This window comes from Chamaea fasciata, unplaced genomic scaffold (assembly GCF_029207755.1).
Source record: "Chamaea fasciata isolate MVZ Bird 193981 ecotype frontalis unplaced genomic scaffold, bChaFas1.0.hap1 SCAF_1, whole genome shotgun sequence".
NCBI lineage: Eukaryota > Metazoa > Chordata > Aves > Passeriformes > Sylviidae > Chamaea > Chamaea fasciata.
In genome coordinates, this window is record NW_027094086.1 from 115,123,994 (window position 1) to 115,139,170 (window position 15,177).

The 15,177-nt window shown below is 38.7% G+C and overlaps 1 protein-coding gene across 4 annotated transcripts in view; it reads right to left on the reverse strand.

The window, feature by feature from the left end:
- Nucleotides 1-15,177, reverse strand: part of LOC136295838 (ubiquitin-conjugating enzyme E2 E2) — a 200,736-nt gene that overhangs the window by 26,657 nt on the left and 158,902 nt on the right. For all 4 annotated transcript variants that reach the window (XM_066194544.1, XM_066194525.1, XM_066194535.1 and 1 more), the window contains exon 4: nt 10,338-10,470. In XM_066194544.1, the coding sequence (XP_066050641.1) occupies nt 10,338-10,470 (133 nt within the window). The remainder of the gene's footprint in view (nt 1-10,337; nt 10,471-15,177) is intronic.

The following is a 15,177-nucleotide window of genomic DNA, read 5'->3' on the forward strand; positions in this document are numbered from 1 at the left end:
TAGTACTACAAACAAACTTCCAAAAGGTAATGATAAGAAATTTATATTCAATCAGTTCTGGAAATAAATGATAGTAAACTCATCTGTTATCTACTGTTATGAATGCCAAACATGCAAACCTGTGGCTGACTGTTCACTGAGTAAGTTTTAGGATTGAAATAAGACTGTTTGTAAAACCTGGGAAGAGGAAACTAAGACGGATTTCAGTTGAGTGAAAGGAGACAACTGGTGAAGGCAAGATAAGTAATTTCTGGATCTCAGAGTGATTTTTAACACAAATTTTCCAGCATGATGTAGTCTTAAAATAACTTACTATCTCTCTTTTGCATGGAGATCTAAACACAACAGTCACTATGGTGCCTGGTACACCATCTCACACACTTTCAGACTCCACTGAATTCAGTTGAAATCTTCTTCAAAAATGTATTAGGAGGAAGAAATGATTCCCCAGTTTTACAAATTACATGCAAGGGGTTACAGTGTGTCCTGAGGGTTTGCTTTCATCAGCCTTTTTGGGTTCAAACCCTCGCCTCCTGATTCTCAGTCACTGGAGCCTGGTGTCTGTGTAGGGAGAGAGGAAGGATTCCCAGAGCCAACAGGAGAATAAACAAAAACAACCTCCTTTTGATCAGCTAACACTGGAAGCAGAGCTGAGATCCCAGGGCTCTCATTCCCACGATTTTGGAAAGTTCCTTTTAAGACCTTTCATTTCTTACAATGACAGAATCCTGCATGCCTGCCTGAGATGAAATTTCAGTCTCCTCAAATATTCCCCAGGAGTTCTGCTTTAATAAAACTGCAGTGGCACTACCTGAAGTGGAAGAAGTTGTACTGCATACAGAAAAGGTTATATATATATATATATATATAAAATGATGCCATTTATGATGATGTTCATAGAGCTCAGGAGAGAGTAAGCTGTTCCCATCTCAGTTTGTCAGACTTTATGAGCAATACATTTGTCTGCTCAGACAGAGAAAATAAAAACAAAATCGGGGCTTACACTCTTCAGTCATATGAGAAAAATAGTCTGAAACAATCTAAATGAAAAATGCATATAGCTCTGAATGACACAATGTTCATGCAATAACCTTTATATTAATCAGCACCCTTTAATTTCTTACAGAGTGCACTTCATTTATCTATGAGCACTGAGGATGCCTTTCTAAGACAGGATGGACTATTTCCAGTTTGTCAGTACAGATTTCTAGCATGCACATGAACAATTGTTGAGATACTTAATGATTTATCACAAAAAGTGCATAAAAATGACTGGCCAGATGATGCTCACTATTTAAGAAAACATTTTAAGTTTACACCAAGAAATGAACTTCATCCAGTTCTCAAAACACTTGATTACATCTAATTTTACTTGGTAAAAAACAGATATAATCTATTTTATTGAAAGGAAATATATGGTATCTGCATTAGCAGGAAATGATAAACTGTAATTAGGTTTGCTTGACCTACAGAGAAGTCTGATATGCAAACTGTGCTGTGCTTCCTTGGCAAAAGACATCATGCAAGACATCAGTAGCCAAAAGTGGTAACAATTTAAATGGATATAATAGCATCCACATGAGTTGACCTTTAATATTACTGAAAATGAATCAGTATGCAATGTGAGTAATTATTCATTATATTCATTGTAATTATGAAGCTGAGTAACTACTCACACTGTCTCATTGAACAGTGTTGCAGGGGGAAAAAACTGAATAAGCACAGTGGTACTAAGCATCTATATTATATAAATGCACTCATTTTGCACACAGATTTAGCAGTAGGAAAAGTAAAAAGGGACCTTGATAGTCTTTGATGTATCCAAGAGGGCAAATTGAAAAAAAAAAATCCTAAACAGTACAAAGTTTTCTGAAAACAAAGGAAGAGAAGGAGAGGACAAGGGAAATGGATTTCTGTTTGGGTTAGGGATGTTCAGAATAGAAACAAGATGGTAATATGACAAGCATCAAAAGCTTTCTCTGGCAAAGTCACTGTGAGTTTTTATAAAATAATTTTCATACAATCAGCACAATCTTTCTTACAATTAGTAGTTCCATATTGAAAGTCAGCAAAAATGTTCTTTTATAGAGGGAGAGGTTTTTTCAGGATTTACTGGTCATTTGACTTTTATAAAATAAAACCTCCCTTTTGAAAGCACGCAGGCTGTACTGTCCTGCATGCACACCTCTCTCAGTTCACCAAAGTGCTCCTGCATGGTGCTCCAGGCACGAGACTTTATTCCTAGACTTTTTTCTAAGAAACTTCCTCACCCAAATCCAACAGCCTTTGGGTATTTAGGTACTCCATACATGAGAAGTCCTAGGCAGACTGACTTCAGAACTAGTAGTTTTTTTGACCTGATCAGTTCATCTGCTCTCATTTTATAGTAATGATGTGCATAAAATTCTTTCTCCCACATCCATGTATATTTATCTGCATGTGGGTAAAAGAGGACAGGAAATAATATTGACATATTATATATATTTTAGATCACACAGATTTTATGCAGTAGTAAAACATGCTTGATGCAGCAGAATTATGTAGCTTCTGACACACTTATGTAGCTAAAGACAAGTTGTCTTCTGAAAATATATTTGACAAGCAATATGAAAACCTCAATGCTGTGAGGCAGAAGATATTCCCCATAAGATGCCTCTACAGGCCCTCTTAAAGAGCTTAGTGTACTGAGTATTCACAGGAAATTGGAAGAAATGATAAACCACCTAAGTCTTGGTGAAGGAAAACAGGAGGAGTTTAGTTAGATAGAGCTGTTTGCATCAAGATTAAATAAATCAATAGAAACTACTGATATAAATTAGTGTATTATAAACAGAATGAATAAGGAAGCAATTCGTTAGAAGAATCATTGGCAATTCAAATTTATTTTTTATTTTGGCAGAAACAAATAAATTTAAAGGAAATCTCAGAGATTTCCATGGCATTGCCTTATCAAATATATATTTTGCATTTATTCCCAATAAAACGTAGTTATTGATTCTCTCCTCAATCTCACGTATTTCTGTCCACATCTGTGTCCTCCACTTTGAAACTCCCTGTCATTTTGAAGGACATTACAGTTTCTTAAGCAACCACCTGGATTTGAGCTGTCCAGAGTCCTGTACCACTGTATGCTGGTTCAACATCACCTAAAGTCATCACAGACTCAGAGAATGGTTTGGGTTGGAAGGGACCTTGAGGATCATCCAATGTCAACCCTCCTGCCATGGGCAGGGACACCTCCCCCTAGACCAGCCTAGACCAGGCTGTTCAAAGTTCCATCCAACCTGGCCCTCAACACTTCTAGGGCTGGGGCATCCCAGGGATGTGACCTATGGAACAAACAGTTTCACTGCAGGTTGTGTGAGCATAGGAGCTGCACTCTGCAGCTCAAACTCCTGGAAAGAGCTGCTCCAGAAGAGCAAAACTGGGGCTGATCCTGCTGGCTCTGACAATGGCCTGCTGGTGGTAGGTTGTCCATTTCTCCCTCTCAAAGACGCCCCTTGCATCTGATTTCTGCCTGCAAACACCCAAAGACTTCACTTGCTGGGAAAACCTGCCAACTCCACTTACTGTCATGGATGAAGGATTCCTGGGCTGCTCTCAGCAAGAAGATGCAAATAGAAAGGCTGGGCGAGAAGAAAAGGGAGCATGGGGGCACAGCAAAGGGGCCGCGGGAGGCAGCGCTGTGGGAATGCGCCGGGCGAGGCACCGCCACACCATCAGTAGGAGGAGGAGGATGGGGAGGGCAGCAGGCAGCTGAAAAAAGCTGTGAGCAGCACAGCACGGCTCTGAGAGCTAATAGGATGTGACAGAGGCTATGAGAGAAGTATGACGAGGCAAATGAGTGTAAGGGATAAGGCTGACAGGAGGCCATTGCATTTGAAGGCTACCCTTAGGAAGGCAGTATCTGGGAAGGGGGGCAAGAGGAGGTAGACTGAACCCCTGCCTGCATCAGGGTTGCAGAGCTGGTAAAAAGGGGTCAATAAAATGGGCTGTACGTAAGGAATTTTACAGCTTCAAGTGTCAATTGTGTTAATAGTGATAAACACAATTTAAGGTGCAAGTCTGCCTTGAAAGGTTCATTTTAACAATGTAGGTTAGAAATACCAAAGAATGCTTTTTTTTTTTTTTCATCTGCCCTTGGAGGCATTGCTTTTCTACTACATTGCAGATAAAAGTGTCCTGAACAGCCAATCACATATAAAACAAGTATGAACACGTAGAGTAGCAGACAGGAACAAAAAGAATTGCCCCTCAGACATGAGGCTGAACTTACAAAATAGGTTGAAAGTGTTTACCACACGAGAAGAATTCTACAAAAGGATACTTAGTGCATTGAGATTAGTGCTATATTACAATTATGTATAAAAAACCCTGAAGAGATGTTTAATATTTTCATTAAGATCAGACTCTATAGACATTATGCATTACATTTAACAAGGAAAAGGGCCTCCCTTGCAGTTCAACAGCTGATTTAAACCATCTAGACTTTCAAGTGCTGAGAACAGTTTTTCAGTCAGTCGATAGGCATAGGAGATTTACATGGAGGAAACAGTTTTCTGTTATTTTAATTTTGATTAAGAAGTGATTTAGCATATTGCAGCTTTCAAGTCCTATGAACCATTTTCCAGTCAGCTGAGATTAAAGTCCCCAGCAGGATTAATTGTAGAGTTGGGATTAAGAGATTCTATAAATCACTCAAATTCAAAAATAAAGCCAGCAGAATACTAGGATAATGATAGATATATCCATATTGTATCAGCCACAGCTAAATTGAATTGACACTGTAATAGACTGAACATAGTCAAATATGAGAGTAGAAGTTATTAATAAAGATTATTCTTGATGAAAATGCAGACTCCACTGCAGTGACAATTCCTGGGAGGAAAGTTGTCTTGAAGAGCATTCATTTTTCTACAAACACCTGTACAAAAGACTGGTATGGCTTCCTGATTTGTCAAAGCTTCCTGCTCCAGAGGGACAGTATGCAGGATAATGAACTTATCGCCTTTCCTTCAGTTGCGTAGTGTACACAAAGTCATGGTGTTTGTACTGATGGCTAAATTTTAAAGGATCTCAGATCAAAACCTTTCATCCTTGGGAAATTCACTGATTTCTTATGTGGACTGAGGACAGAAATTGAGGTGAAATTATTTCTGTCAGGCCAGGCTGACTAAAAGATGTGATACCCCCTAACCATATACACATGAGCATATATATAAATAATCATACATGTACACCCACAGATATACACACACACACGTCCTCCCACAAGAGACATCGATGCATGGCAAGATCCCATTCAATATCCTGAAGAAGGAGCTTTGGGGTATTGAATGGGATAGAGAGAGAGAGAGAGAGAGAGAGCGAGAGCGAGCTTTCCTCTGTTAAAGCCAAGCGGTGAACTGTCTGAATCCATTAAGGATGAAAGGAAGATAGTTAGCAGGAAAAAGAAATCTCAAAGGTATTTCTAAAAAAGGTCGAGGGGGTCATTAAGCCACTGAAAAAATGTAAGGCTGTTTCCTTGGCAGGTCATCTAAGCATTTTCATTCATTTCTGCTCTGAGCAGGGCATGGCTTTGTCTTTTTTTCAGTCCTCCACACTACAAGAGATGTGCTGTATTTTTAGGCTGAAGTGAAATCTCACCTTGTGACCGAGACTGAAGCCTCAGTAGCATCTGGCCTTTAGCAGAAAGTGAGCTCATCACTCCATCTATGCCTCACTTTGTGTGTTTTATACCTTCCTTCTGTCTGGCATCTCAAAACCAATGTGATGCTGAGGATGCAGCCGAGAGGAGAACGGTGATCATGCAGCCCACCTGCTTTCCTGCTGACTCAGCCAACGAGGTGCTCAGCTCGTTTCTGCAGTGCTACAGCAGCTTCTTCACAGTGGAGGCAAGGAAATATTTTTAATTGATTAGAGCCTCCTAGAAAGCCAAAGCCAATTTTGTCAGTTCTCCGATGAGCTTTTCTAAAAATCTTGTTTTCTGGTTGTAGAGCTAAATCAGAGTTAGGCTGGGCTGGCCCTCCATCACTCCTACTCAAGCAGAACTGGTCACACAGAGATAAACTTTTTTGGGGAAGAACAACTCCCTCCTCTGCATGACTGTGCTGCAATTGTGAGTGAAGCCAAATGCCACTGATTTATAAGGAAAGCAGAGCTGAAAAGGTCAGTGACCTCTGGCTCAAAAAATTCGGAGTCCAGTTTCAAGGCATGTGACAAAGCCGAAATACTGAAACAGACTGACTTCAAAGGGGAAGAAATTAACAGTGTGAGAGCAAATTATACTCCAACTTACCACATGGTTTTTTCTGTGGTATCGATGGTGAAGAATTACTTAATTTGATACTATGCTTATAGTTTAACTTTGGAAAGACACTGACAGGTAAGGACAGACAAAAAGAAAACTGTGGATCCATAGGGGAAAGACTTGTTGGTGCAGACTGGAAGGGAAACCTGATGACAGTGATGTGTTGCTATACAAAACCTGAAATGTGAATTACATAACACTGGAGAATTAATGTGGAAAATGGAGATAAAACTTGAAAATCTTAAGATTGTTGGAGGCTACAAAGCTGCAAAATCTGAAGAAATACCTAAAAGTGAAAATTTGGATAGATACCTTTTCTTTGTTAAACAAAACCTGAAAGAAAGTGATTAATTTTCTTTTATGCGGTAAAGGCAAAGTAGAAAAGCAGATTAACTATCTAGAACAGCAAATGAAAATTACTTTGTACATTTGTTAAAAAGAAAAACCAAAATACAGGTCAAACATCTTTACTTGTGCAAATGGGGTCTCAGTTGTTTATTTAATTAATGCTTTCCAACATGCAACAGGGTGCCCAGTGATCAGAACAAGCATCAAAGTGTTTATAGAAGCAATCTGGATCCCTCAAAAAATATCAAGAACTTTGTATAATACAAATCAAACAGTGGTTACACTACAAATATATTTTAATGACGGTAAGAAAAATAAAAGGCACATATCCAAAATCCATTTTCATGTATTTTTCTTATTTAAAAAATTGTTTTACCTTGCTCAAGGTCCATGTGTGACATACACATGCATGATAATGGAGTGCACAACGCCTGAGAATAGATAAGGAAAAGGGGTTTTTCTGCAGATTTTAACATACTGCGGATTAGGCCCCTTAACAGTGACTCTGTTATGTGACATGGGAATTTCCCTTTGGAACCCCAGGCTGGGTCAAATAATTGCATCTGAGAAATGCAGTTTCTGTTTCTTCATAGGTTTTTTCTGGCCACATTTTTGGAAGACCAATTTTGACAGTACTTGTTTAAATATTTCCTTACTTCATAGTAAGGAAAATGGCCCACAAATCTCAGGAGTAATTTATGAATTCAATCATAGTGAAAAAATGTGAATTAGACCCTTTCTGCTATGTTCTTACAGGGAGGTAATCTTGCCAACACTCAGGATACATTTTATGCCTTTCTCAGTACATTTCACAGTCTTGTACTTTATCGCTAAGTTTTTTAAGGTGATAGAGTCATAAGGAGTTAGAAAAATTAGAATATAGTTACAAAGAAATCTAAAATGATCTATGCCCATAACCCTATAATCCCTGATTCTGAGAATAGCACAAAATATCACCAATCTTGTGGTGAAGTAGAAGAGATGCCAACACCCAGCGACACAGATAGCACTGTACTGTGAGGCCATGTGCTATGTTCCACGTACTCAGTACATTTCTTTTGCTAGAAATCAGCTTGGGGAGAACATATTTAACTACCCTTTCCCAGCACAGCTGACTGGCAGCAGCTACCTTATGATAAGCAGTGGTCTGCCCACGCTGCTTTATTCAAGGGAATTCCCTAACTATTTTACCTATGGATGAGCTTCATATGGTCTGGGAAATAGGTGTAATGGAATACCAACAGTTTGAGAAGTAATAGGGCAGGACTGAAAATAGGGGTCATTTAGAACCTGAAATGGCTGAAGTGAATAAAGTAAGAATCCATGTGTATAGGACATACTTATGACACAGTTATATCTGACATGAGTCCCCTGTGCACAGGCACTCATTACTTTCTTACAGATAACAATTTCCCTCATCGTAAATACTGGCCATTTAGTAATACAATATAGCATCATCAATTCTCTTATCCTTTATCAAACAGTACGTTTTCATATGATTTATATGCACACATTTCTTACAGTGACAACTGGCATCAAGATAAAGGCAGACAATAAAATCTATTACAAAGCAGGACAAGAACCACCTCTTTGCTTGACATTTCATTAATAAGCAAGGCACAGCTGCATTACTCATATCTCAAAATAACACAGTTGCCGAGCACAACTGAGTGAAGATTGAAAAAGACTTTACCTTGTGGTGAAATAGCAAACTGGACCTGCAACTTCTATTTTAAAAGGGTGTCTATTGCATACACTGCCTCAAGACTCAACAGATTCAACAGAGAGAATGACAGAACTTGTTATTCAGAGTAGCTCTTATGTATTAGTTCTCTGAGAGAACGTCAAGCACTATTTTATACACCATAAAGCCACTTTATCCCCTAAATAATATAATTTTAATTTTTGGGGGGGACTGAATGTAACCCTTGCATGGCAGCTAACGCAAACAGACTAAGCCCAAGAAAGAAGTAAATAAATAGGGCTTGTTAAAGCAGACCTTGTACAGGCAGTGGGCTGGGCTGTGGGGAGGCAGGAAGAACAGCACAGGAGGAAGTACAGAACAGGACTGAACCCAGCACAGCGTGCCCAGAGCTTTAACTAACTGAAGGAGACATTATAAAGTTTCAAATTCTTTCTTCACTGCGTAACAAGGGCTGCCTAAATCTGAAACTCTGCAGTCAGAAAGGTGTACAACTCTCTAAGACCTTTCAGTGACATCAAGGTTTCTCTAAACTCAACAGTAAAAGTGGGAAACAAAACTAGACCATCTCTAATACTGCTATTCTCACCCATCTTTAGGTAACTGGCTGGGAAAGTCCAATTCACAAAATGACGAGTGCTTTGCATTCACATCTCTCATTTGTTTTACAAAACTTTTTCTGATAACATCAATGTTATCTACTACTGTAAACATTACTAATGTGGCATTAAAATTCTATATATAAGCACCTATATTTCAATAATCTACTCAAAGTGGTCAAATAGGAATTGGCTTCTCTCTCTTTTCATGCAATATCCTTTTATTATAGACCAACATGGCACATCCATCCTTTCATAAATGCATTAGAAACAAGGTGAATATTTTTGATCTCATAGCCCCTTCCTGGGGGATCTTCCAGACACTCTCAAGAGTGACAAGGTGAACAAAGCACCTCTTTTTACTTTGTTACATGCAAGACAGCCCTATCAATTTATTTTATTCTATTAACAGCTCTGCAGGATCAATTTTCCTGGTTTCTGTTCCTATTAGCGAACATGTGTGTTAAGATTTGCACTCAGTCTTCCAGATAAGGTCTTCCAAGAATCTTGGGTCTGACATTAGTAATTCCTTCTTTCTGTAGGCCAGAGGATGCATTTTAGGAGGATGCTTTCCTTTTTTATAAACACATTAAGCAGGTGGTCTGCAATAATCCTGTGATCAAGTAATAAAGTCCCATTCTGACATCCTCCTCAGCAATTATTACTACTGGTTATAGATGGCTCTCTGTATTGCCACATTCCACCCATTTATGTTTTTGCAGTGTTCCCAACCACTAGATTTTTCATGTTTGACATTTCAAGTTGATCATGGTAATGTTCTGTCACCTTCATGTTATTGATACAGTTCTCTGTTTCTGCCTGGTATCATTATAGACAGCATTATAAAAGGAATCTCTAAGGATTTCTGTAAATCTCTGTCACTCCAGTTTCTTGACTCTGGCGCCATATTTCCACATTCTTCCAGAAAACGGATGTAAAGCAATTATTTATAATAACTTGCACCTGCAGATATTATATGGGGTAGTGAAATAGGTGCATATTTTTGTCCAGACAGCCATACAAGCCTGGTGAATTATATAAGTCAACAGGAAAGATTAAGTTTCTTCAGCTACTTATAAAGGGTGGAACTCAAATACAAACGCTTTCATATCAGAAACAAATCCAAATTAAAAAAATAGCTACTGGAAATTATGCAACCTTTTGCTAAATAAATCCATATTCATTCAGCTATACTGGCAGCATGCAAGCAAATTTTAGCCAGTTATTTAAATTCTTCCTATCAAAAAAGTCAAGTTTAAAAATTCATTACTGCTTTGAAAGTTTTATGTTTCATCCTAAAATGATATTCCAACATACACAATAAAAAAATATCAGAAGGAGAAGACTCCTGTCAGACTTTGAATATCCTTCTACTAACCTTGGGTGGTTTAAAAGGATAGTCCGGTGAAAAGGTTATGTCAAGGAAGAAAACTCCACCTTCATATACAGACCCTGGAGGCCCCAGTATAGTTGACCTCCATTCATAAATGTTGTCTCCTTTGGGTCCAGCACTAAAATAGAAAACAAAAATATAACATAATAACCACATACAATCAAGGATACACTGCAACAGTTATACTCTACCAGTAGTACTGCTGGTTTTGCTGTAACACCAGAAACTAAAATTGTGCATCACATTCATTAAGTTAGACCCCGATAGAACATGCATCTGATGTCCTAAGCTCTGTCAGAAAAGTGATACATTTAGCCAGGAAGAAGTATTAAAATCACATCATAAATTATTCAAATAAGCACAGAAAAATTCCCAACTGTCTTATCTCAAATATTTCAGTGGGCAGATGTGAAGTATTTGCAGTGCAAGGATATAGAGACTTTGCTGAGATGCCTTGTCACTGTCTTGCTTCACAAGCCATCCTATTTTCACCTACCTCCTCATCCACCTACCTCCTCAGTCAGTAGCAGTGTAATTACACATATTACACAGCACAGACTCTACTAAAGACTGAGCTGGGTACAACCAACCTTGCACCTGCACTTGTTCCCAACCTAAGGTCTCCAGTCACTACCACAGAAGGCTGCTTTGCTCCGCAACCATTGTCCTATCTCAAAAATGGTATCAACAGGAAGTGGGTTATGTTAATTATGTTAAATCCAACAGGAAGTGTTGGATTATGTTAATTCAAAGTCCTTGGTTAAAAACACAGTACTGAAATAATATTTAAAATGTACAAAACATAATCCTGTATGAAATGAGAAAAATCTCTCCCCTGTATGGTGAATTCCTGAAAAGGATGAAACAAAATACTAACTAATAAAAGTTCTTGGGCATGACTCTTCCAAAAGCCAGAACAGCCTCCTTGCATAGGACACAATGCCTGTGCATACAAATATCTATTTTACTCAGGATGGCCTCTTAAAGCATAGGCCTCTTATTTTCCATTCACAGCCTGCTAATTACAGTCACTGATACAGGACCTGAATTTTAATTATGATCAATTGTAATGGTGACTTCCAGATATCTGATTAATATTTTTTTGAGGAAGGCAGTGCTGGTAGACATCTCAAAAAATGATGTGGTATTGTCTTAAGGCATTTCTTGTGAAACAATTCTTGTTATGTTTGCAGTGAAGATTTCTGCAGTGTACAGGGGTTTGTGGAATCACTCTGTGTGTAGAACAGCTGAAAGCTCTTGGCTATGCTCCATGCCTCACAATATACCCAAGGCATACAATTATTATACGACATCATGTCATGTACACTGCTCAACTATTCGTTTTGTTCACTGGAAGTTAATAAAACCCGCTTTCACCTGCAATTCCTTGGGCTCCCTTCATTAAAACTTCTGACGGCATGATTCCCTGAATACAGCTGCATGACTTAGTCCTGTGCAGAGCACTTCATTAGTCATGGTACCTACATCCATTTTCTATAATAGCTGTTAATGCTTCTTGGCTTTCTAAACTACCTTGCTTTCTTAACAATAATGGGTTACAGAGACTATAACATTATGGAACGTTCATTTTCTATCAGCCATAGTAACAAAACTAGCAATTGTTTTAAAGATAAAATCTGGCTTTTTAAGTGCCACAATAGCAGAAGTGTTGCCATCCATATTTCACAGTGTCGATAATACATCAGGTTGCTAGCTGCCAAACAAATTTAATTTACCCAGTTCTCAGTTTGCATTAACCTTTGAATAATAAAGCACAGCTGAGACTGCTGTAAGAAACAAACCAGAGAATGAATAATTAAAACCACCTCCACTGCCTTTAGAAAGACCAATCTTGAGTCAACAGGGAAGGTTTAATTGTGACTGAACTAGGCATTAAGGAGCTAACTGAACTCTTTATAAGCCCAAACAAATGCAGTCCTACATCAGTGGTATGGTATACAATGTTCATAGAAAATAAAACTTTAAAAAAAAAAAAAGAAAAAAAAGAAAAAAAAAAGGAAAAAAAAAAAGGAAAAAAAAAGGAAAAAAAAAAAGCGGGCAATTATTTCAAATAGAAAAGACAAGAAGCAAGGCAAGTCTAAAAAGCCCATATTATGTGAAAGGAATTCCTTCTCATTTTTTGCAGGAAAATGTTCTTACACTTAGAGAAGCAATTCCTCAGTCGATGCCAGCAGGTTAAAATGGAAGTGATATAAATGTCATTCCCAGAGAAATGGTTGGAAATAAGTAACAAAAGCTAGCCCTAGCTCTTTCAGAATTTATTTAGCCAGGAGGGGATAGTTGGGCCCTTTCTGGTTTTGAGTGAGGCTCACTTTTTTGATCAGAACTCTCTTTGATAGTGGTATTTTCATACTGTATATTATTTTTATTTGTTTTGCCTATTTATTTAATTGCATTAACATTTGAAATGAGCAGTCATTAATTAGAATAGTTGGAAAATGCTCCATCTGCCAGTTGAACTGTTTCGGCACGTCCAGCTACAAGCCCAGCCTGATCACATTCTGAGGATGCTGATTACCATTAATTGAAGGTTTTCTTTGCAAATGAGAGATGAAGCTTTATTAAGTATTATTATTAATTTGAAGAATAGCTTAAATTGTATGGAGTGTGGGAAGACTGCTGTTATTGATGCTGCCTGTTTGAGTGCTTGCTGGCAGCAGGGCTGTTCAGACATGTGAAATACCAGCCCATGTGCACAGGCAACAGCTGGTATTAAGGGCAACAGCATGCACAAGCACCACAGTTTTTCATTTGTGCATTAATAATACAAAAAGTTTGACAGGTGTATTATCTTTGCTTTCCTTCTTTCTTAATTGTTAAGCCTTTTATTTATCCACATTACTAGCAATCCGAACGGGCTACACCAGAGAAAATTCCCACATGTGCAAGACCTCAGCCAGAGCCTTATTCTGCAAGGTTTAAAATGCAAGAGAATTTAATTACCCTTCTCTCTACATGGATATCTGCCCGACACACTAAAGCCCAAATGTTTTACATTCAGTATGATTTATATTCCAGCTCTCTTAAAGTTACTGGCAACCAAACCACAGATCTCAAAGAAAGTGCACCAAACAGCTCAGTGCCTGAAGTTCTGTAATCTTTGGAAGGACAGATTCAGATGTGCACCCTCTCAGCAAAAGGCAGACTAAATCTGTCCTGAACTCAGCTGACCCAGGGCCAGAGCACACCCGTGCAGCCTGTGACAAACCTACTGCTACAGCAGTCAGCTCCAGGGGAGAGATAATGGTGGCTGGGCATCTCCAGGTGGAAGTGGGTGAACTATAAGGTGGTTAGGAGGACAGGCCTGCTGTCAGAGCAGTAGTGCAGCCTCCCAGTGTGAGCCCAGATGCTGACACTCCAGTGACTCTGCAGGGTGGGGCAATCAAGGAATCAGCGGACAGGTTGTAGAGTGGCACTGGAACTGGTGTTCCCTATGTTTCCAGTGTTACGTGCCAGGTGGAATATTAACATAGGGCCAAGAAGGTGCAGCTGAGCCCCTGGTGACCTAAAGTTATTAATGGCTTGGCAAGAGCCAGCTGTCTGCTGCTATTATTCCCCTACAGCTGATGAGACCCCTACAGAATACCGTATTTCACCCCTGTGGAGGTTTGCTCAGTGGAGGAGCTGGAATAGCTGGACATGGAGCCAGTTTTCTTCCAGAATGACATCCATATGAGTGTATGAAATTCAGGACTAAGGAGAGAAAACACGTAAAATGGTCTTTTTATTTCGTTTTCCTTTGCCTCCCCTATATTTCAGTTCTGCCATGGCTTCCCATAGATCCTTGCAGGTGAAATTTATGGATATCAGTTACATTTATTAGCAAAACACTTCAAATGCTACTAGAACTGAATTAACTTTGCCTTAAATCTGCTTATCACATGGAGTATTTTCTATTCTCTCAATATGTTTCAGGCAGGCAGCCACTTGAAAGTAGTCCTGCTAAAAACTGCTTGTCCAGTGCAATGCATTATAAACACCAAGCTTTCCTTGCATTTAAAATATCCTAAAATATTTAATGCAAAATAATGTATTAGAAGAGTCGTATGAAAACAACAGCACTCATGAGACATACCAGATGAAAATCTATCTGGAGAAGTTATTAAAGTACAGTTGATTTTTAGCTGTCATTTGTATACAAATGTACTTCATTTCCAGTGAATAAGTTTAAAAAGTGAAAATACAGAAGGTCAAAAAATTAAGAATGTCTACCTTGATTATCAAGTAGTCATACAAAACAGATTAGTAAAAATAATGTTACCATTTTTAATCCACCTTATATTTCTTGATGAGGGGGGTCACATGCTTTCCCAGTGTCTATGACTAGAGGTAGCATAAACTCACAGTGTGTTTCTGGTAATGTGGAAAAAGAGGATAATTTCAGCATCTTCCCTTCTGTTCTTGGTTTTTGAATCCTGCTGGTATCCACCACTAAAGTGGATACTCTTTAACACAAGGGAAAGGCAAGACTGTAGCACAAAACACTTAGGATTTTAACTATGAGGGTTTTCTAGACCTGATACATGAACAGGGAAGGGCAGGGAACTGATCAGGCCAAATAAAATAGGAACGACATGGGTTGGAGGCCTTCCTATTCCTCAGGGCTCAGAAAGAAATTGAAAGATTCTTGTGGAGTGTGTGAGTTTTTATAACAGTGAAGAATAAAGCAAAACCACGATATCATACTAACGCCCATGAACTCACTTTCCCTGGCATTGTCTATGCAATTCACTCCTATTATTGCACTCTGTAATCTGAATTGCCTTGGCACACAGAAACACACATCAGAACCAGGGTGCAGTCT